The sequence below is a fragment of the Notolepis coatsorum genome (genome assembly GCF_963971535.1).
Source record: "Notolepis coatsorum genome assembly, chromosome: 14".
Taxonomy (NCBI): domain Eukaryota; kingdom Metazoa; phylum Chordata; class Actinopteri; order Aulopiformes; family Paralepididae; genus Notolepis; species Notolepis coatsorum.
In genome coordinates, this window is record NC_140178.1 from 81,210,232 (window position 1) to 81,233,063 (window position 22,832).

The following is a 22,832-nucleotide window of genomic DNA, read 5'->3' on the forward strand; positions in this document are numbered from 1 at the left end:
GGGGCAGACGAGAACTTCCTCGACTTCGAGTTTGCCACCCAAGCCAACATACCTCTTGAGGCCCTTGTGAGGCCCTTGGAGATCTTTTCGTTGGACCAACACCGCCTGGCCGACATCTCTCAACGGACCGGCCCAGTCTTGCTGACCATTGCTGGGAACCACGTAGAGAGGATCCAGTTCCTCATTACCCAATCCCCCCTTGTCCCGGTGGTCCTGGGTAGGCCCTGGCTCGCGCTGCACGAGCCCCACATCGCCTGGTCCTCCGGTACCATCAGGGGCTGGAGCTCCTCCTGTCACGCCCGCTGTCTACAGGCGGCGTCTTGTCCCCCGCCCCGGAGACCGGCTGGTGAGTTGCCCCCGGATCCCTCGTCCATTCCTCCCGAGTACCACGACCTCATGGAGGTATTCAGTAAGACCAGGGCTCAGTCCCTTCCACCTCACCGCCCCTATGACTGCGCCATCGACCTCCGCCAAGGGGCTCCCCTTCCCGGCAGCCGCCTCTACAGTCTGACTGTCCCGGAGAAGAAGGCGATGGATCTCTACATCTCTGAGTCATTGGAAGCAGGACTCATTCGGCCTTCCTCCTCCCCGGTGGCGGCCGGGTTCTTCTTTGTTGGTAAGAAGGATGGGGACCTGCGACCCTGCATCGACTATCGTCAGCTCAACGAGATCACCATCAAGAACAAATACCCCCTACCTCTCATGAGCTCCACCTTCGAGCCACTGACCCAGGCCTCGTTCTTCACCAAGCTGGATCTCCGAAGTGCCTATCATCTTGTCCGTATCCGTGAGGGCGATGAATGGAAGACCGCCTTCAAGACCCCCAGGGGCCACTATGAGTACCTTGTGATGCCGTTCGGCCTCACCAACGCCCCGGCGGTATTCCAGGCACTCATGAACGATGTCCTCCGTGACATGCTGGAGGTGTTCGTGGTGGTGTACCTGGACGACATTCTTATCTTTTCCAGGACCCTCGAGGAACACATCCTGCATGTCCGCCGGGTGCTGGAGCGCCTCCTCCACAATCGGCTCTTCGTCAAGGCGGAGAAGTGCCGTTTCCACTCCAACTCCGTCGACTACCTGGGCTTCATCGTGGAGAAGGGCTTGACCCGAGCGGATCCTCGCAAGATCCAGGCTGTGGAGGATTGGCCGGAACCCACCACTCGGAAGGAGTTACAGAGTTTCCTCGGGTTCGCAAACTTCTACCGAAGGTTCATCCGGAACTACAGCCAAGTGGCGGAGCCTCTTACCAAGCTGACCTCCCCCGCTCTGCCGTTCGACTGGTCCCCAGCGGCATGCGCTGCGTTCCGCTCCCTCAAGAGAAGGTTCACTTCCGCTCCTATCCTGCTCCACCCTGACCCCAAGAGACAGTTCATCGTGGAGGTGGACGCCTCGGATTCTGGCCTGGGCGCTGTCCTATCCCAGCGTTCTCCTTCCGACCAGAAGGTACATCCTTGCGCCTTCTACTCGCGTCGCTTCCTCCCCGCCGAGAGGAACTACGACACCGGCAATCGGGAGCTACTGGCGGTCGTGGCTGCTCTGGAGGAGTGGCGTCATTGGCTAGAGGGTGCCGAGGAGCCTTTTACCATCTGGACGGACCACAAGAACCTAACGTTCATCCGCGCTTCCAGGCGCCTCAACGGTCGGCAGGCGAGATGGGCCAGTTTCCTCAGTCGGTTCGACTTCTCGCTGACCTTCCGCCCCGGTTCCCGCAACACGAAGGCCGACTCCCTGTCCCGGATGCACTCCAAGGGGGCTCCACCCTCTGAGGACCCATCTCCCATCATCCCGGAGGCCCGAGTGGTTGGAGCCATCACCTTGGGCATCGAGGGTGTGGTGAGGCGTGCCCTACGCTTCCAACGTGCTCCAAGCAACGTCCCTAGGAGCCGTCTCTTCGTCCCTGACTCTGTCCGGTCCCAGGTACTGCTGTGGGGCCATACCAGCCGGTTCGCCTGCCACCCAGGCGTCCATCGCACGTTCTCCTTCCTGGCTCGTCGTTTCTGGTGGCCCACCATGCGGAACGACGTCAAGGAGTTCGTATTGGCCTGCGCGGTCTGTGCCCGCAGCAAGGCCTCTCACCAGGCACCCTCCGGGCTCTTGCAGCCACTTCCCGTTCCAAGCCGTCCGTGGTCACATGTGGCGCTCGACTTCGTCACTGGTCTACCCTCCTCCCAGGGGAACACCTGCCTTCTGACCGTGGTGGATCGATTCAGCAAGGGGGTCCACCTCGTGGCCCTCTCCAAGCTTCCCTCAGCAGCCGAGACGGCGGACCTCCTGACGCACCACGTGTTCCGCCTTCACGGTTTTCCCCAGGACATCGTCTCTGACCGGGGGCCCCAGTTCACCTCCCAGGTATGGCGGGCTTTCTGCAAGGGATTGGGGGCAACGGTCAGTCTCTCCTCTGGCTACCATCCCCAGACAAACGGGCAGACGGAGAGGATGAACCAGAGCGTGGAGTCTGCTCTTCGGTGTGTGGCAGCCGAGAGGCCGGCATCCTGGAGCCGTTTCCTTCCCTGGGTTGAATACTCGATCAACTCAATGGTCAGTTCCGCCACCGGCCTCTCCCCTTTTGAGGCCTCCCTGGGCTACCAGCCCCCTCTTTTTCCCGCACTGGAGACGGAAGTGGCAGTTCCCTCCGTGCAGGTCCACCTCGACCGCTGCCGTCGCGTTTGGGAGATCACCAGGACCGCGCTGCTCCGGACATCTGAGCGCGCCTGTCGTGGTGCCGACCGGCGCCGGGTTCCCGCGCCGACTTACCGCCCTGGGCAGAGGGTGTGGCTCTCCGCGAAGGACCTCCCGCTACGGTCCTCGGCCAAGAAGCTCAACCCTCGCTTCGTCGGTCCTTTCGAGGTCCTGAAGGTACTCAGTCCGGCGGCCCTGCGCCTGAAGCTTCCTGCATCCATGCACATCCACCCCGTGTTCCATGTCTCCCGGGTTAAGCCCGTCTCCCTCAGTCCCCTTATGCCTCCAGCTCCTGATCCACCGCCTCCTGTGCTAGTGGATGGTCACCCCCAGTGGCAGGTCCGCCGGTTGATGGGCGTTCGTCGGCGGGGCCGGGGGTTCCAATACCTGGTGGACTGGGAGGGTTACGGCCCTGAGGAGCGTAGCTGGGTCTCCCGGCAGCTCATCGTGGATCCCGGCTTGATCACCGACTTCCATCGGGCCCATCCTGACGAGCCGGGTCGGCCTGGTCGCCGGGTGGCTCCCGTGGAGGGGGGGGTACTGTGAGGTTTCTGTCCTTGCTTTCTCACTCGTTCTGTTCCTTTAACCACCCTCGCTTTGTTTTCATTCATTTTTTCTGTCAAGTATTTCAATTCCCTCGTTCACACGTTTCTCCCCGTTGACGTCATCTGAGACGTCGCTGATTGGTTCTCTCACTTCCCCACGCTTGTCAATCACATTCCCCAGCTGTCACTGCTTTTCAATCAATCGATCCCTCATTATTTATACCCCTTTTTCCCCACCCTAAGTTGTTGGATCGTCTTGATTTGTCGCTGGATGTTTTTCCCCGTTGCTGCTGTTTCACTTTGCTGTTCTCCAGGAATTCCTAGAAGCCTTCGCTTGGATACCTGCTCCGTGGCGCGCGCTCGCCTCCTCTGTTGTTCCTGTTCCTTTTACGCAGCTCGTCTGGGTGAGTTTTTCTAGATTGACTGTCTTGACCTATTCCCGATTTTCGTGTGTAACCTTTACACTGAAGTCTACCACCTTTTTGTCAAACAGTCACTCACCCAGCCATTATCGATTTTGCTCTTTCCTTTATGGAATAATATTTTTGGGATCTTCCACCTCCCTCTGTGTGTTTGCTCACGCCGAAGATATTATTTCACATTTGGACAGTGTTTGGATTTTTGCTCACTGTGTGTTTACACGAAGATATGATTTCACATTTGGACAGTGTTTGGATTTTTGCTCACTGTGTTTACATGAAGATTTTCACTTGGGCTGTTTTTGGAATATTGCACATCACTGTGTTGTTAACACGAAGAATATTACACCCTGTCCTCCTGCTCGTTTCAAGTCTGCTCTGTCACTGACTCGTTCCCTCTCTCCCTCTCTCGGTTCTTGCACAACATCTGAGAGATCCGCCGTGAGAGATCTGCAGAGCGGTACAGAGGTCTGCTCCTGCTTCCCAAGACCACCCTTCCGGGAGAAGCTGCAGAGCAGCAGAACTTTGCCCCTTGTTCATTGTACCTGTTCTTGTTGACCTGCTTTCCCTGTTTTCACTTATTCTTATTACCAAATAAACAAGCCCTCGTATTTGGCAACTCTGAATCCAACTCTCTTGTGTCGTTAGCATTTGGGGTCGTTGTCAAACCATAACATTTTGGGGTATACTCTGGGGTATTTTGGGGTATTTCGGGGGTATTTTATGGTACTTTGGGGTATTTTGGGGTATTTTAGGGTACTTTGGGGTATTTTAGGGTATTTTGGGGTATTTTGGGGTATACTTTGGGGTATACTTTGGGGTACTTTGGGGTATTTTGGGGTACTTTAGGGAATTTTCTGGTACATTGTGGTGATTAGTAGGACCCGCCTGTCGCATCTTTTCACCGCAGCAGCTCGAACTCTCAGTGGCGAGGAGTAACGTGTGGGAGGCTCACGCTGCCCCCGATACTTCCTGTTTCCGCCGCACCGGCGTCACCCAACCGACCTGTAAGAGTCGCTGTCCACAACCTCCAATCCCCACCCACCGGCTTTCCCACCCTCTAACACTGCCAATTGTGTTAGTATGACGGCCGGCCAAGCCGGTAGCAACTCCGAGAGCTGGGCTCGATACCAGCATCTCCTGCGTTAGTGGCGAGTGCCTTGCCCACTGCACCACTCAGCCGCCTACAATGTAATTATTGTAGCTAAAAGTGACCTAGAACTCACCAATCTAGGCTCAGGTGGGGATGCGTAAGGCAGAATTACATTTGTCAAAACTATAATTGAGGAGAGGAAGATTGCTTTTGTATCTATGTATGTATGCTATAACACTTATGAAAGTTCTTTCTTTGATGTATTAGCCAGCATGTTGCTAGATTTATCAGATTTCCGATTAGTTATTGGTCGTGACTTCAACGCAGTTTGGGATTGTTTGCTAGATATGACTGGACAGTCAGAGGTGAAAGACCAGCGCTTGGCCTCTTCAGCTTTGCGACGGTGGGCAGAGGAAATAGCTGTGGTGGACCTTTGGCGCGTTATCAATCCTACTGCGAGAGATTATTCATTTTTATTCTGCAAGGCACAAGTCATTTTTATGAATAGATTTAATTTTAGATTAGATGTCTTTGAAAATATTTACAATATAGAGCATCTGCCTATTGCCTCTGCAGTGACTCCCTGTAGTTTTGAAAAATAATAATAAATGGAACAGCTATTTTTTATTTTTTTATTTTGGAGATCGATGTGATACTGTGAAGTGAAATAACAAAGTGTTTAATATTTCATCAACTAAAATATATGTAACACCCCGCACCCATAGGCGGCGCGTGAACCGGACACTAGGGTAGGCAAAATTGCGCAGAGCGTGCAAACTTTTTTCTTTTTTGTCAATACACACCCACTGGGCTATGCGAGGCGAGCCCCACTCATTTAATATATAGTGCAAATTAAGCCATCCAATAATAGATTAACCATTGTCTTACTTTAATGCAGCAAAATGCAACGTTTCGTCTTGGCATCAATGATCTTTTCTGCTTTCACTTTGTCTGTGAGATCACTTTCAATGTGAAGCAGACTGTCTCTCCTGGCGCATTTGTTCTTAGCCAGTTTTGGATGTGATGTGCCTCATTGCTGAGAAAGACTGTTCACAACTTGAATCACAAGTTGCGGTGCTGACAGCAATGAAGGGAACGTTTTTCGTAATTTAGATCTCATCATGCTTTGAAAACAATGTACATAAGATACAGTAGCTCTAATTTAAAAAGTGTCCATGATTTGATGAACTCGGACTCGCATCATGTCCTCTTAGAGCAAGCCCTTGTTTGCCAAGATAACGCAACATATAGCCTCAGGTGATCCGTGTAGTTATGCCCAGGGGCAGCCCGGTGCAGCTTCTAAATTACTTTGTTTATACAGTATGCCTTGGAAAAATACCGTATATCCATTTTCGTTTTTGAAATTTGACTCAAAATAGCGCGCTGGTGTTCGCTACAAAGGATCGGCGGGCAGAGATTCAGAACGCAGATGTTTGCTTTACTCGGCCTGCAAAGATGCAAAGAAAAATCATAATTTATATTCTCCTTTGTTTCATCACCATTTACTCAAGCCTAGTAACAGACATAATATTTCTGACAATATTTGGAATACGTTCCCCGAGATCCATAGATGTCCCTAGATACCAAGAACATGCAAATGGACCTTGTAGAAGTGGAGCAATCTTCCATTATGTATTTTTAGGCGGATTTTCAGAAAATAGGGTTACGGCTTAACAGGTTATGTGATCATCGTGCAGTGTTTTGCAAAGTTTCTTTAAGTAAAGAGGTGGTGCGCACAGCCCGATGGTGTTTTAATACTACATTATTGCAGAATAACATATTCAGATCTGGAGGAGCAATTAACAGAATTCATTGAGATCAATAAAAACTAGAAAAGTAGATGATCCAAGGGTGGTGTGGGTTGCGGTCAAAGATTTTATAAGATCTAATTCTATCATTTTTTCATCCAACCTAAATAAATCTTGTTCTTGCAAAAGGGCAGATTTGGAAGCAAGATTGTTATATTTAGAACTACAAATGCAGGTTGATGGTTCTCCCGAAGCATCTCTTGTACGTGAGGTGGTCAGAAAATAACTTATTTTGATCCAAAGATATCACGCTGAATTTCTGATTCATAGATCTCACACTAATGATTATTTCCATGGTGCCTGCCCAAGCTGCCTCCTAGCTTATAAACTATGTGCCAATGAACAGTTTTCCAGTATTTCATCCATTAGATTGGGGGACAGCACAGTTAGTTCATAGTATGAACACTGGAAAATCCCCTGGTTATGACGGTATTTCCCCGGAAGTTATCCTAGCATTTTGGCCTCAACTAGGACAACTACTTCTCGATATTATACAATTTGCAATTCATAAGGGCTCCTTTTCTAGGGATGTGAATACTGCAATAATTTCATTACTGCTGAAAAAAGATAAAGACCCATTGGACTGTGCTCATTACCACCCGCTATCTTTGTTGAACGGCGATACCAAATTGTATGCAAAGGTACTCATGCCGTCTAGAACCCCATATGACCTATTTGGTGCATCATGATCAGACTGGTTTTATGAAAACGTGACTGGCTGCTGATAATATCCATTGTTTACTACATATTATTGAGGCATCCTCAAATATTGCCACTCCAGCTGCTGTTTTGTCATTAGATGCAGAAAAGGCATTTGATCGTTTGGAGTGGCAATATCTGTGGAAAGTGTTAAGGCAGGAATATTTTATCTAATTGATTCATGTACTTTACTCCAATCGTACTGCCATGGTTCTTATGGGCAAAACCTGCTCATTGCAATTCTTGGTCAGTAGGTGGAGCCGTCAGGGATGCATTCTCTCACATTTGTTGTTCGCCCTATCTTTAGAACTTTTGGCACAGGCTGTCCGTTTATCGGAGCATCAGGATCCCATTTCTGTACAAAACACAGACCACCATATTTCTTTGTATGTGGATGATATTCTGCTGTATGTTGGTAATGCCCCAAAATCAATATCATATCTCCTTCAGATTTTCAAGAACTTTGGTACCATATCTGGATATAAAATGAATTGGAACAAATCGTCTCTACTACCTCTCAATGAGGCATTGTGTAATTCTACCTTGCCCTCAGACATCCCAATAGTCAAACATTTCCGATACTTAGGTCTCCAGATCCATCCCTCAGTTCACCTAATCACTAAAGAAAATGTAAATTCTATTTTTAGAACGGTAGACGCCGATTTACTGTAGATAGATACAAATCCCAAACTCCATACAGTCTCGATATTATTGCTATGTACCCTGCTCTCCATTACTTCTATTGTTGAATGATGACTCCAAGTTGAAATTCTCATTACAACAATGCCGGCTCTGGCTGGCTGGTCTAACAGCGGCTAAGAAAATGATTGCCTTGCGTTGGCAGGCCCCACATTCACTGTTGAAGCAGCAGTAGTTACTGGCCTATTTGGATGTCATCTATATGGAACAGTCCGTTGCACGGATACATGTAACCATAAAATGTAACGTTTTAGCTGCAGGTAATGCTGCTGAAACTATAAAGTTGCTACTTTAGCCACTGTTGGCCTGTTGTAGCTAGAGCTGGCAGTAATTTTGGTGCGCAGGGTGGTCCTTGAACCCTCACGCTGCTTTGCTTACAGCCCTTGGAGACATTAGGGTGTGGAAATTCGTAAGCCCCCTGCTATGAGGGATGTACTTTTTAGGCCGGTGAGCGGTTTTCCGGATTTTTTTTTGTCCAAATAAATGTTATTAGTGGAGATATATCCATGATTGGCTAGGGGGCATGAGTTTGACAGGGTTGGTGATGCAGTTCTTCTGGGAGACCCGTGGCTTGTGCTCACGGCTGCTTGTGGTGGGCATGCCCGCAATGCGGGGCCATGCCCGGGGTGCCTTTTTAGGGAAGTCCTGCGGGAGGGGAGGTGGGTCTTGTTTGTTGGTTGATGGTCCTGTGTGTTGTCATGTGTTGTTTTCTAGGGCTGTCAAGTTTAATCGATTGATAGCCCTAGGTGTTACCTGTTTAGTTTATATGATTTAGTAAAATGTTTCTATGCAAACACCTCGGAGCGCTATCGAACATTACCATCTCTCTCTCTCTCTCTCTCTCTCTCTCTCTCTCTCTCTCTCTCTCTCTCTCTCTCTCTCTCTCTCTCTCTCTCTCTCTCTCTCTCTCTCTCTAAATAGGCCTTTCTAATTAACCTTGTTCAATACCCACACAAGCTTGTTTACACCGGTAACAATGGGAGTCCCATGGGGGCCAAACAATGGGGGGAATATGCTGCATGCTTTGTATGAAAAGACTTGAAAATCCTCCTTAAGAGCGCAGGGGATTAATATTACATGTACACACACTTGTAATTAAATAGCCCAGATAATAGAACGGCTTTAGCGACATATGTCCTGGATTTTAGATGTTTTTGCTGTCATTTGAGTGTATAGGGCTGGGTATCGTTTGAAATATTTTGATATCAGTGCCAATACCGATAAGTGGGATTTGATACTGATACCTATCCCACATATTATCCATATGTTTACAAATTCAGGACAGCATGCCTGCAGTACATTTGGACAGCATTTATATAGCGCTTTACAACTTATGCCTCATATTCACCCATTCACTCACACATTCACACACCGAAGGTGGAGGCAACCATGCAAGGTGCCAACCTGCTCATCGGGTGCAGTTAGGGTGCAGCAGTGTCTTGCTCAAGGGCACTTCAACACGCTATCGGGATGAGCTGGAATCCAACCGGGAACCTTCTGATTACCAGACAACCGCTCTGCCTCCTGAGCCACTGTCACCCCCCAGTAAAGTAATACTGAATACTTGTGTAAAAGTAATGTTTACATAATGTATAAAGCATTTGATCTAAATATAACCATTTAGATTAGCTAATTTATTAAAGCATAGTAGGCTACACTCACTCTCTTACACTTTTATTCACACACAACCTTATTCCTTTTTATGTTCTCTTTATTTATTTTCTCTCTCTCCCTCTCTCTCTCTCTCTCTCTCTCTCTCTCTCTCTCTCTCTCTCTCTCTCTCTCTCTCTCTCTCTCTCTCTCTCTCTCTCTCTCTCTCTCTCTCTCTCTCTCTCTCTCTCTCTCTCTCTCTCTCTCTCTCTCTCTGAGGGCAGATTAAAAGGGAGCCATCTCCCTGGTGGCTTGTTAACACAAATTATTAAACATGCATTAAGCTGCTAGCTGTCTTGTTAGCTATAGGCCTACATTAGACATTAAGCCAACTATGGGGCAAAAAGGACTATACTCCACCCTTATTAACAAACAAACAAACACAAAAAACACACCAGTGTTGGGATCTAAGCGATTACAATGCCAAGGGATCACCATAATCTAAATTCAAATAAATTAGCAACTGTAATCAGATTAAAACGATTACCATAATCAAATGACAGTTAGTGAAAAAAGAAAAACAGATTGCTTGTTTAACGGGTCTCATACCTCTACCACAGGGTGAATAGGGTCCTTTGATCTTTGTCAGCAAATGCACAATAATGAGGTGACTATGCTATGATCACTTGATATCCACATGTTTCAATAGTAGACCCCCCTGACCTTGAAACACACACACTAACCCGGTTACACACTTATGGAGACATGCGCTGCTTTTGGAAAGAATTCAGCCTCCTTCACTTTTTTCCACATGTTGTTGCTTCATAGCCTGCTTTTAAATGGATTACATTTATTTGATAGAGCAAATATAGTGGCATCATGTGAAACTAGAGATTGTGAGGAATCCAAACATGGATCCAAACTGGTGTCTGGATTGACTGCCATGTGGTTTCGGACCAAAACATTGCAGTTGTTTGCATGCAGTACAAATATGTTTTGGGAATTTCTGTATTTAAATGTTAATAATAAACTAAATGTATTTAAAAACACATTTAATCGAATCATTCAATTAAATCTACAACACAACAAAATGTGGAAAGTGAAGGGGGCTGAATACTGTCCAAAGGCATCATAGGTAACTGTAAGTCAAATGCATTATGGGTCGGCTGAAAATAGGGGCCATGTCGAAGGGGGTAAACCCGACCCCAACCGTAACCTAACCCTACCCTTGCAACACAGTCCCACCCACAATTCCAGCGGCATTTTCCCTTCCCGCTCATGACGTGACTCACATAGTCGATCTCCACGTCCAGGTCCTCCCCGTTACAGCAGCGCGCGTTGACTTGGGGGAAGACCTCGGCCAACAGCTGGATCGGAGCGCCACTCCCCCCGCCGGCCTGCCCCGCCTGGGCTTGCCTCGGCGGGGGCTGAAGGAGCTGAGCGAGCGGGGTCTTCCCATTGCAGTCCTGGTGCTCCCCTCCTACACCTCCCAGCCCTCCAGTCCCTCCGCCAACACCTCCACCACCACTGCCGCCACCAATGATCATCCCCCGGAGAAGCTCTTCTTCCTGGGCTGAGCGTGGAGCGTCACAGGGGGCAGCGGCAGCAGTGGAGGGGGATGTGGGGGTCCTGGGATCTGCAACAAGTGGGGCAGCTCCAGTGAGAGAGCCCGTCGGTCCCGCCTGGGCACAAAGTGCTCCCGGAGCAGTGGAGGCAGGAGTGGGCTGTGGTGGTGGCGGGGGAGAGCCACGGGGGGAGGCGAGAGGAGGGACTCCTCCTCGTCCATGTAGACACGGTGACGCCGTGGGGACGAGGAGGCGCAAGGCCCCCGGATGCGGAGGCTGCCGCCCACCATCCCGCCCAGGCCGTAGCCGTAGAAGGGCCCGGCGGGGGCGGGGGACGAGGTGGGAGAGGAGGAGGAGAAGGGACGCCATCCGCCCAGGCTGTTCCAGCTAGAGCGACGGGCCCACAGTGCCTGGTGCTCGGGGGGCAACGGCTGGCCCCAGTTGTGATAGCCCAGGCCCGGGTACTGTCGGAGAGAACGAAAGAAAGAAAAGGCCTTGTCATGTTCCACGAATGTCCCCACTGTCAAGCTGAACAACGTGACAGGCGAAGAGGAGGATGAGAGAACATGACAGCAAAGCAGAGAACATCACAGGGAATGTCACGATATTGAATCGAGTTCCCTTTGATCACATTGACAACCATCGTGTTTCCCGTCTAGGGTAATTTGGAAGCCATTGTGAAGCAGTCTAGAATATCAACAGACAGAGATGGGATTGAACTAAACTAAAGCCTGTCTCCTGGTGAGAATATTGGTCTATTTAGTACCGGATTTTCCCAGACAGCTCATAATACTGCAATACGCAGACAAATCAACTGAGATAAATCAGCAATTACCTCAAATGAACCCAAAGTTACTACACTCCACAACTTTTCACAGGCTAGAAGAAATTTTTTATTTTCTATGTTCCCCCAGGTTTTTTTTATTCAACCCATCCTTTCCTTTCCTCTCCTCTCCTAACCCCAACCCTCCCCAGCCAACTCACCATGGCCCTCTGCTCCAGGTTGGCCCTGCCCAGGGAGATGACACTGTTCTTCCTGGCACCTAGGGTCCAGGCCAGCCGCTCCCCTGGGTACAGACCTGGCACTCGGGGCAGATCCAGGTGGCCATTGGGGGTCAGGGTGCAGATTTTTGGGTCTGGGAGAGAGGGGTTAGGAAGGGAAAGAGAGGTTGGAAGGAAGGAAGAAATGAAATACAGAAGGAAGGAAGGAAGGAAGGAAGGAAGGAAGGAAGGAAGGAAGGAAGGAAGGAAGGAAGGAAGGAAGGAAGGAAGGAAGGAAGGAAGGAAGGAAGGAAGGAAGGAAGGAAGGAAGGAAGGAAGGAAGGAAGGAAGGAAGGAAGGAAGGAAGGAAGGAGGAGGAAGGAAGGAAGGAAGGAAGGAAGGAAGGAAGGAAGGAAGGAAGGAAGGAAGGAAGGAAGGAAGGAAGGAAGGAAGGAAGGAAGGAAGGAAGGAAGGAAGGAAGGAAGGAAGGAAGGAAGGAAGGAAGGAAGGAAGGAAGGACAGAGGAAGGATGGAGAAGAAAGAAAGAGACAGACAGAAAGAAAGAAAGAAAGAAAGAAAGAAAGAAAGAAAGAAAGAAAGAAAGAAAGAAAGAAAGAAAGAAAGAAAGAAAGAAAGAAAGAAAGAAAGAAAGAAAGAAAGAAAGAAAGAAGAGCGAATGAGCAAACAGGGCCATAGACAAGAGAGGCACACAGACAACAGAGAGAACAAGGAGGTCATCAGTATCAAGCGTGTAGGTTGCTGTTTGTTGGGGTGGAAGAAGTTCCATCTCCTAGTTCTTCAGAGGACGCATCTCAAATCATCTCAGCATGTATATAATATATATTATCCCTGCTAACGCTGCCTAGTTCCTCAGAGGAAGCATCTCAAATCAGATCCAGCTCTTAAAAATCGAACCTCTCCTGCAAGGGCGCAGTATCGTTAACAGCACTGCCAGGTTAATGGTGCATGATTACTGCAGTAGCAGAGCAGAGCAGAGCAGAGCTCACAGTCCTGAGAGCTGCATCTGTATATATATGTATACTACCCTAACGCTTCCAGAACAAAAAAACAACCTCATCCTTTCCTTCCTCTTCTCCCTCCTCTGTTGTTGACATGTAAACACAGAACAGTCCGGTTGTCCTACACACCTCAGGTTGTGTTCCTAGTTTAAAGATACAGGCAGGTTTTCCATATGCACCTCAAAAACCTCTTTCCCTAGAGAGCGTGATGTGAGAGAGAGAGAGAGAGAGAGAGAGAGAGAGAGAGAGAGAGAGAGATGAGAGAGAGAGAGAGAGAGAGAGAGAGAGAGAGAGAGAGATGGAATCTGCCCACTGACTCTCCGCTCCCCAAAGTGTCCTTTTGTTATAAAGATGCCTTCAAGGAATGTGAATATGCCAAATGTGCTTTATGTATTGAATAGACATTTGGGACCAGAACAGAAAACCATGCCTCGTGGACAGTCCAGTTTTTCTGTTCAGAGAATCAGCACATTAGCCAAGATGCTATGATTCCCTGTTGTGCCGTGTGATAGCTGCATTATTTCTATGGTTGGTTTGAGTTCACTCTCGTTACACTACCAGGGAGAGGAGAGAGGGAGACATAATATTATTCATAGTTTCGCCAGCTCACATTTCAGGCTGGAAAATGATGATGCTTAACAATGTTTGCTCTGGAAATCAGTGGGCAAAGGCGCGTTTTTCGACGCCTCAGGCACAGATCTACCTCGTCATGGCATGAGGCCAGCAATAACTCCTGGATCTGTTTCAGGCATATCCATCATTTACAACATCACACACTGAGCATGCTGGCGGCAGAGTAGAATACACAACATCAGTGGTGAACCTCTATGTCCGGCAAAACTCACTCACTCGTTCAGTCACTGATTCACACTTAGCCGCTCTGCCCCCTAGTGGCGTCCCACAAGCATTAACGTCAATCACACTTCCACATAAAGTCGACATAGGGCACCCAGAGCTACAGCCGCCTCAATGCCACATTATGAAAGCTCCTGGTAGGAGAACCTTACATTACCATCACATTACCCATTGCCATTACATGTTACTGACATTCTGAGCCACGCATCGCTATTGCCGATTTGGTGATTTGGAGGAAAGAGAGAGAGAGAACGCTCTCATTGATGCACAATGTTACTGTTTCATCACGTGCATGTGCGTACGCATGTGTGTGTGTGTGTTTGCAACTCACTATGTGTAAGTGAAAAAATACTGTCGTACATACTCCTGGTGGGTATTACCCTTGATGGGAGATTTTTGAATTGTGGAGACAAACAAGCTAATTACCAAAGCATTGTTTATAGGTGAACTAAATATTTAAGTTATCTATTGGCAATTTGGTGACACGGGGGCTTTGTTAAAATACTCCTGGTGAGTATTTCAATTGAAGGGAGAACTAATTATTAGGTTATATAATTAAGTAATAGCTCATGAAAGGGCATATGGTTATTATATCACCTAAGGGGCGCAGTTTGCGATGATTCGACTGACAGCCCCTTAGCTGTGATATAGTAACTATATCTAACTACACACCCTCAAGACCCCTACGCTCTGCATCTTCTGGCCGCCTCAGACCTACTCCTATCCAAGCTCCGGGAGGGGCATCAAAGAGAAGTCGCCTATTCTCAGTCCTTGCCCCACAATGGTGGAATGAACTACCCACCCCAGTTAGGACAGCCGAAACACGTCCAATCTTTCGCCGTCGACTAAAGACGCACTTCTTCAACCATTATCTGAATTAAAAAAATAAAAATAAAAAATCTAACCCTAACTAACCTTACTGTCATGCACTTGTCCTAATAAACTAACCTACACTGTAGCACTCAACACTTTGATTAACATTGTTGCTCAGCTGATAGAGTTGTGCCCTTCCTGATGGCTTGTCGTACAGAACATGTAAGTCGCTTTGGATAAAAGCGTCAGCTAAATGACTAAATGTAAATGTAAATGTAAATGTAAATATGCCAGGACCTGAAGTGAGCTATTGGTTTTATAAAACGGTTACCAAGTAGGCTATGGCAATATGAAAGAAAGTATTGCTTGATTTGAGCTACCCATTTTATAATATCTCTCTTATAACATACCTCACAGACAATATTCGTCCTCAAACGTACAACAAGAACGTGTGTTCATACTGGTCTATAGAACCACACTGTAAACACATGTTTTCATACTGGTCTCTACATAGACCCACACTGTAAACACATGTTTTCATACTGGTCTCTAGAACCACACTGTAAACACATGTTTCATACTGGTCTCTAGAACCACACTGTAAACACATGTTTCATGCTGGTCTCTACATAGACCCACACTGTAAACACATGTTTCCATACTGGTCTCTACATAGACCCACACTGTAAACACATGTTTTCATACTGGTCTCTACATAGACCCTCACTGTAAACACATGTTTCCATACTGGTCTCTACATAGACCCACACTGTAAACACATGTTTTCATAATGGTCTCTACATAGACCCACACTGTAAACACATGTTTTCATACTGGTCTCTACATAGACCCACACTGTAACTACATGTTTTCATGCTGGTCTCTACACAGTACATTTTGCAGAGTAAATTTTACTCAAACTGAGTCCATTTGAGCCCAAGTCAGTACAATTTTACTCAGTTTGAGTAAAATGTACTCAGCGAAATGTACTGTGTACATAGACCCACACTGTAACTACATGTTTTCATACTGGTCTCTACATAGACCCACACTGTAAACACATGTTTCCATACTGGTCTCTACATAGACCCACACTGTAAACACATGTTTTCATACTGGTCTCTACATAGACCCTCACTGTAAACACATGTTTCCATACTGGTCTCTACATAGACCCACACTGTAAACACATGTTTTCATACTGGTCTCTACATAGACCCACACTGTAAACACATGTTTTCATACTGGTCTCTACATAGACCCACACTGTAACTACATGTTTTCATACTGGTCTCTACATAGACCCACACTGTAACTACATGTTTTCATACTGGTCTCTACATAGACCCACACTGTAACTACATGTTTTCATACTGGTCTCTACATAGACCCACACTGTAACTACATGTTTTCATACTGGTCTCTACATAGACCCACGCCATGCACTGCGTCCAGTAGACATTTGACATAGAGCTCGAGGTCCAATGAGGTTACGGTTAGGGTTAAGGTAGGTGTGGTTTTAGACATGAGATACCAAGTATTTAGACAGTCACGTAACTCCACATCCTATGTGCAACACAACATGGCCTACACCCCCTCTCATTAACTCATTCAGCGCCAGTCACGATGATAGTCGGGTTAAGTCGCCATCGCTTGAGCGTCAATCACGAGTATGTCAGGTTTGAATTGTTATTTCTTTTATTAGCGATATCCATTCATTTTCATCCATCCAGCCTGATGTTATCGTTAAGAATGGGTCTGAGCTCGCAAAAGGGCAAATACCTCCGCCTACGCCTTCCAGCTGTTATTGCACTCCACTGGGAATGGTGTAGTTTCTTTTCTGGAACGATCCAAGCTGTGCAGGCGTGGTTTAAATACTCAGGCGAGGTAACTTGTTTCAACGATACATCTGCGAGGCTGCCCCCCCCCCCCCCCCCCCCGCACGCTCAATATGCAATGCTGTTGAACATGGCACGGACCTCCTCACCCAGTACTTCAAATGGCGATAATTGGATTATTTCTTTTGCATTACATCAGATACAAGGTAAGAACACTATATATAAATTTGATCGTTGATCTGATATTTATTTCTACCCCGATCGACGCTCTCTCTGTGTGTGTGTGTGTGGCTGTGTGCCGTTGGGTGGGAGGAGGTGGCGGGGGAGCCCCGCGGTCCAGGGCTCTTTTCATTTTTGCATGAGGAAGGATAATAATGATGATCTAGCGTTGATTTCAGGAAGATTCGATAATCAGGCGAAAAATGTCAACGGGTTTAGTATATTCCACTAAAATACTATTATCGCGTCTTTCTCTGGAATTACTCAGAAGCACCCAAAGTTATACTCATATTCAAAACGGTATAAAATAGGAAATGTACTGATGAAAAAACAATCCGTTTTGTACATGTTGACTGGAAGCAACTCACTGATAATCGACGGGTGTATTAGACCCATAGCTATAATTTAAGGTATATTTTAAGCACTCGCAAATCTCGCAGTCTTACAGCAGTGTTGTACTAGCGCCATCTCGCGGATTAAGCTCCGGCGCTGAATGAGTTAATGCCTGTGACACTTGATTGATTGATTGAAAACGTTATTAACGGATTGCAGAATGGGTACAATACAGTACAGCTCAATACAAACAACTGCTAAGAGGTTAAATAGGACTAAAGAAAAATACTTTAGTCTTGGACACTGTCTGTCCTTGTTTTCCTTTGGAGAGATCGGCCTCCAAGTCACAGCGTTCCCGTTTCAATTGATTTGCATTAGCCGCTGACCTTTCAAAAGGGCTACTGATGTGATTACAGTTTTATGTGATGTGAGTAGATGTGACTCCCGAGCGAGAGCGGGCTGAAGGAAAAGCGACCTCTCTGTGTACGGAGAGTTCTAGAACATCACATTATCAACTGATCTTGGCAGCAAAAGTATTGCTGTGTTTCGCGCGGTAACCTTCCTGCCAAGATGATGTACGGAATAGACTCAACCCCCTCGCGGTGAAGGGCAGGACGCTGATCATATGTAGGCGGCGTTGCATCAGGACTCTAATTAATGGGATGATATTATCCTTTAAATAACCAGTTAATGAACCAAGGTGAATGTATCAGATTACAGAGCTAGCGGATAGGGTCAGGGTTTCCATTCCCACTACAGTAACCCGTACTGTACTTAAAACTGATGCGCTATCATCCCGTGAGTTTAGCATCTTGTTAAGGGAGAGGGAGGGTTCTGTACTTCTCATAAGCCATACCATTGATCCGATTTTCCACTAAGTCACACAGCAGAAGAAGTCAAACAGCACCCACAAACTTTTTTAGTATGATGCCAGACCCCCCCCCCCCCCCCCCCCAGTGTGGTACCTGAGAGTTGGAGTGAGTCTTTCTGCTTGTCACTCTCCTCAAAGTTACAAGAGGACTTGTCATCGTCCGAATACGATCGGTTGGCATCCCCCTGAATCGAGAGAGGGAGAGGGAGAGAGAGAGAGAGAGAGAGAGAGAGAGAGAGAGAGAGAGAGAGAGAGAGAGAGAGAGAGAGAGAGAGAGAGAGAGAGAGAGAGAGAGAGAGAGAGAGAGAGAGGAAGAGGAGTGGAGGAAATGTAGAGGGAATGAGAGAGATTTATGGAGTGCGTGACAGAGAAGTTAGAGAGTAATGTGAGTGATTTAGTAGCGTGAAACAGCCGCAGGCAAATTTAGATAAGAACTGCCAATCTCCCCTGCACTGTCCTCATTACCCCGCTATCCGGTCTCCTGCCAGGCTTGCCTGGTTTACTTTCACCTTCGTCTGCCCTGACTGGAAAACGCTGGAGTTTGACGCTCGAAAAGAGTCCCACATGTCTCTGTATTGTCCAGAAAAATACATATATATATCTCAGTTCCTGCTCTTCTTTGTTCCATAAACATGCAGCCACTCTCCTCTACATGAGTCTGTTTCATTTCACTCGTCCTTTGTCTTAAAATGTTGTTTTCCATGTCATATGACTTATGAGTTTGGATTCTAATCCGATTTATTATATGAACAAGGAATGAAGGAATTTGCCCCAATTCTGCATTCTATTTTTTATTTCATTACATTTTCCATCTTGCGATTTTATTGCTGTATTTTTATTTAAATTTGTACTTACTTTTTTGAAAAGCACAATATTTGCCATTTGCATATTCCTGGTATCTAGGGACATCTATGGACGTCAGTGAATGTATTCCCAGTCTCAGAAATATTGTGTCTATTACTAGGCTTGCTTAAATTGTGATGGAACAAAGGAGAATATGAATTATGATTTTTCTTTGCATCTTTGACAGTGAATAACACCATGCTAAAAATGACCAGACATGAACAACTGCCACTGAGCTCGTTCAGTACCTTATTGAGATCATGTGTACAAAACATCTAAGGAAATGAATAAAGGGAAGATGATTAAACAGAAGGTTTTGTAGATACAGTACTGAATTCTCCCATCCGGACCAATGCAATTTGAAATATTATTACAGATTATAGAATAGCAGGCTTATAATGACCTTATTATAGCCAATTCGCACATTTATGGATTGTGCCAAATCTTTCAAATGCCCGAGTTCAATTTGGATTTAGTATCACCAGGCTTGCATAAGAACAGATAATGAAATCTACTGTATGTACAGTAGCTTTCTTATTTTTGCCAGAGTGCCGCCATTTTGAAACTAATTTCTAATTTGATTGTTGCCAAATGCTAAAAATAGGATAGACAAACTAACTGTGCCAATAACGTTAAGTTTTGTGGTATATTATCCCGAGTAATAAGAGATATTAAAAAAATTCATACAGAACCCATTTGCTTTTTTTGACCTAGAGGCCTCTGGGTAGGGTGTTTCTGAAAAATGCCAACGCGCATTGAAAGCTCTCGATGACCTCTTAAAAAAAATAACCGACAGAGACATTTCTCGAAATGGCCGACTTTCGCGGAAAAAAAAACCAACACAAAAACGAATACTAAAATCGCACTAATAACACTTTAACCTATTGGTGAACTAACGCATTGATGATAATATACATTATAACTGCTGTTGTGACATGGTTATGATGTTTATACTTTAATACGTTTGACAAAAAAAATTATAATTTTGTCAAACAGTCTGGAGAGATTGATTTATGACGTGATGTCATTTGCAGTCCGGCCCGACCGCACGGGCGGAAGAGGTTAAGCATGGGGGCATGGTTATCCTATACCAATGAAAGTAGTAGTCTGTACTGAGTTTATTTTTATGAATATGTATATCAATGACAATAGGTTCACTATGACATTTCCATGGGCCAGAGAGAAGGTGGAACATTATATACTGTATATTTCAATGGACAATGATGGAAATTCATTGACCAATTCATTGACCAATTTGAAAAATATTAGCAAATTCAGGTAATTGGCCTGCTGTCAACCTATATACTATGTGCAATGTGTCATCCAAATCGGCCCTGTCATTTGCGAGATTTGCTGCGGACAGACAGACAGACAGACAGACAGATACATGCACACATGCGCAAACACACTTCCACCTGGTGGAGATAATAACGTGTATTATTATCACAACCGTTGCTTTACCTCAGCCTGGAAACCCTCAACCAAGATGGCCACCAGCAGGTTGAAGAGGACGTAGTTACCAAACGTCATGAGAGCTACAAAGTACAGAGCAGCGCAGGGGGAGGTGGAGGCCATACCGTTATACAACACCATGTTCCAGTCCTCCTGAGTCAGGATCTGGCGGAGACACAAACACACTCATTCATTCACACACGCATGCGTACACATGCAGACAAAGACCATTTTGGGGTGATAAAGAGTGTGCATCTGTGTGTTTAGGCGTTATGTTTTGTGCTGTATTGTGTGAGTATGTGTTCTGGTTTTCCTAACGTTGTGGGGGCCTAATGTAGATAATTTTTTGTTGTTCTGATGATATTTGCTGGACCCCAGAAAGAACTATTGTAGTGTAAGGAGTTATTGTTAGGGTTAAAGTTAAGGTTAGAGTAATGGATTATGGTTAAGCATGTACTTGTTATGGTTAAGGTTCGGGTAAGGGGTTAGGGAATTAATGTAAGTATGGAATGTTGCCAAAACACGTGTGTGTGTGTGTGTGTGTCCAGGCCTGAGCATGTGTGCGTGTGCGTGTGCATGTGTGTGCATGTGCGTGTGCGTGTGCATGTGTGTGCATGTGTGTGTGTGTGTGTGTGTGTGTGTGTGTGTGTGTGTGTGTGTGTGTGTGTGTGTGTGTGTGTGTGTGTGTGTGTGTGTGTGTGTGTGTGTGTGTGATGTGTGGCCAAGTACCTGGAAGACAGTGACAATGGCCCAAAGCAGAGAGTCAAAGTTCTTCCTGTCTGGTACTGTGTCTCCTGAATCCGTCTTCAGGCTGAATTTACAACCAAAGATATGCATCCCCAGGATACTGAAACAACAAGAGAGAAGAGCATGTGTTAGTACTAGTATACAGTACTATCGTATAGTCTGGCGGCGAAGCCGCGTTAGAATGTTCCATCAGAGGGCGGGAGCTTGTGGTGGTAATGTGAGCGGCTATAGACCACTGCACTTAAATATAAACATTAGTCTACCTGGAGACTCAATGAGGTAATTGTAGATGTTGCCATAAGACGCGTCTGGCCATTGAGTGGGATAATTTTTCCATTATCCTGTTCGGCTGAAAGGACACTGGCCACCGAAGCAGGCACAAGCTCCCCCCCTCTGATGGAACATTCTAACCCGGCTTCGCGCCGTGTTGCGCGCCTTCAGAATCCGTTGGCAATCTGCGCATGCGTATGGGGAGTAGGTGCTGAAAAAGGGACTTTAGCTCGGCCGATTTAGTTCCAATCGATTTGGAATTGGTCGCACTGTGTTTAGGAGACTCAGGCGCATAAAAGTCTATTCGATCATGTCTCTAGCACCCACACAGCCGTAGCTGCAACCACTTACATCAATGCTCTCATCCACATTCATTAATTTGCTCCCCCCGCTATCTCCTCCATGATTTCAGAATCCCGGAAGTGTTGCGGTGGTCTATATAGTATAGTTTGACTCGCAGGATGTTGAAAGTGTGTACCTCCCATTGGCCAACTATTTCAGTCTGAATTCTCCTCCTCTTCCACCACGATGTGTGTTACCGTTTCCAAATCCCAATCCGTGGGATCAACATCAACCACATCAGCAACAACAACACGCCTTCGCACTACAAGCTAGCCTACATTCTCATGATGAAAAGCTGTGACAAAGAAATATTTCTCCCCCAACACTATTTTGCAAGGAGCATCGCCCTGGCCTAGACGATTGTGATTGTGATGGTTTGATAAATACAAACAACCCAGAACACTTATCCTGGTCCACAAGGATGTTGGATTCTGCCAGACCCTTCTCCTGGGCTGCCACAGTGCTAAAACAAAGTGTGGAAAAAGGTCTGGAAATGGGAGACTAGTATTAGTATGTACAAATATGACTACACATTTGACACATCATGTACCATGCTGTTGGTTGAAATTCTTGCATCTTCAAAAAGGTAACCTTTCAGGAATCAAGAAAATCTGGCAACTTTTCCTCATGAAAACATTTACATTGGTTTAGTAGGACCAATAATATTTTTTTTGTATCAATTTTTTTTATTATTACTTACATGAAACAAGACAACACAATAACCATAATAACAATACACAGAACTTCACAGGGAGATAACAGAAACAATAATAATACAGAAATAACAAATTATAAAAAATAAAATAAAAAAAACAGAGTACAATATTTCAAATTTAAAGGGGTACTATCCCATAAATGGCCTTTCCCAGTATTCAGCACCGTTTCCCGGCCTTGTGGCCCTATATTAATAAAACGTATGTCTCTAATTCTCATATTGGCGCATTCTTCCAATTCCCCTCACAACATTCACCCTCACCGAACTGAGTCATCTCAAAATGTGCATAGCAGTGATGTCAGAGATTTCCCAGCTGCATAACAATGTGGCAATTGCCACCAGGCCACACATTGGTTGGAGCCCAGCCTCAAAAACGGCTTAAGATCTTGAGGTAGAAAACGCTGCTTTTGAGTACTTGATCAGAAATACAAAAC

General features: G+C 46.3%; 1 protein-coding gene across 1 annotated transcript in view; it reads right to left on the reverse strand.

Annotated features, from left to right (window-relative positions):
• The window catches only part of LOC311240583 (voltage-dependent T-type calcium channel subunit alpha-1I-like), a gene marked incomplete at its 3' end in the record, with an annotated part of 344,683 nt that overhangs the window by 162,846 nt on the left and 159,005 nt on the right, over positions 1–22,832 (reverse strand). The window contains 6 exon segments of the mRNA XM_084329158.1: positions 10,828–11,081; positions 11,084–11,564; positions 12,085–12,236; positions 18,124–18,214; positions 20,334–20,489; positions 21,054–21,171. Of these exon segments, the coding sequence (XP_084185284.1) occupies positions 10,828–11,081; positions 11,084–11,564; positions 12,085–12,236; positions 18,124–18,214; positions 20,334–20,489; positions 21,054–21,171 (1,252 nt within the window).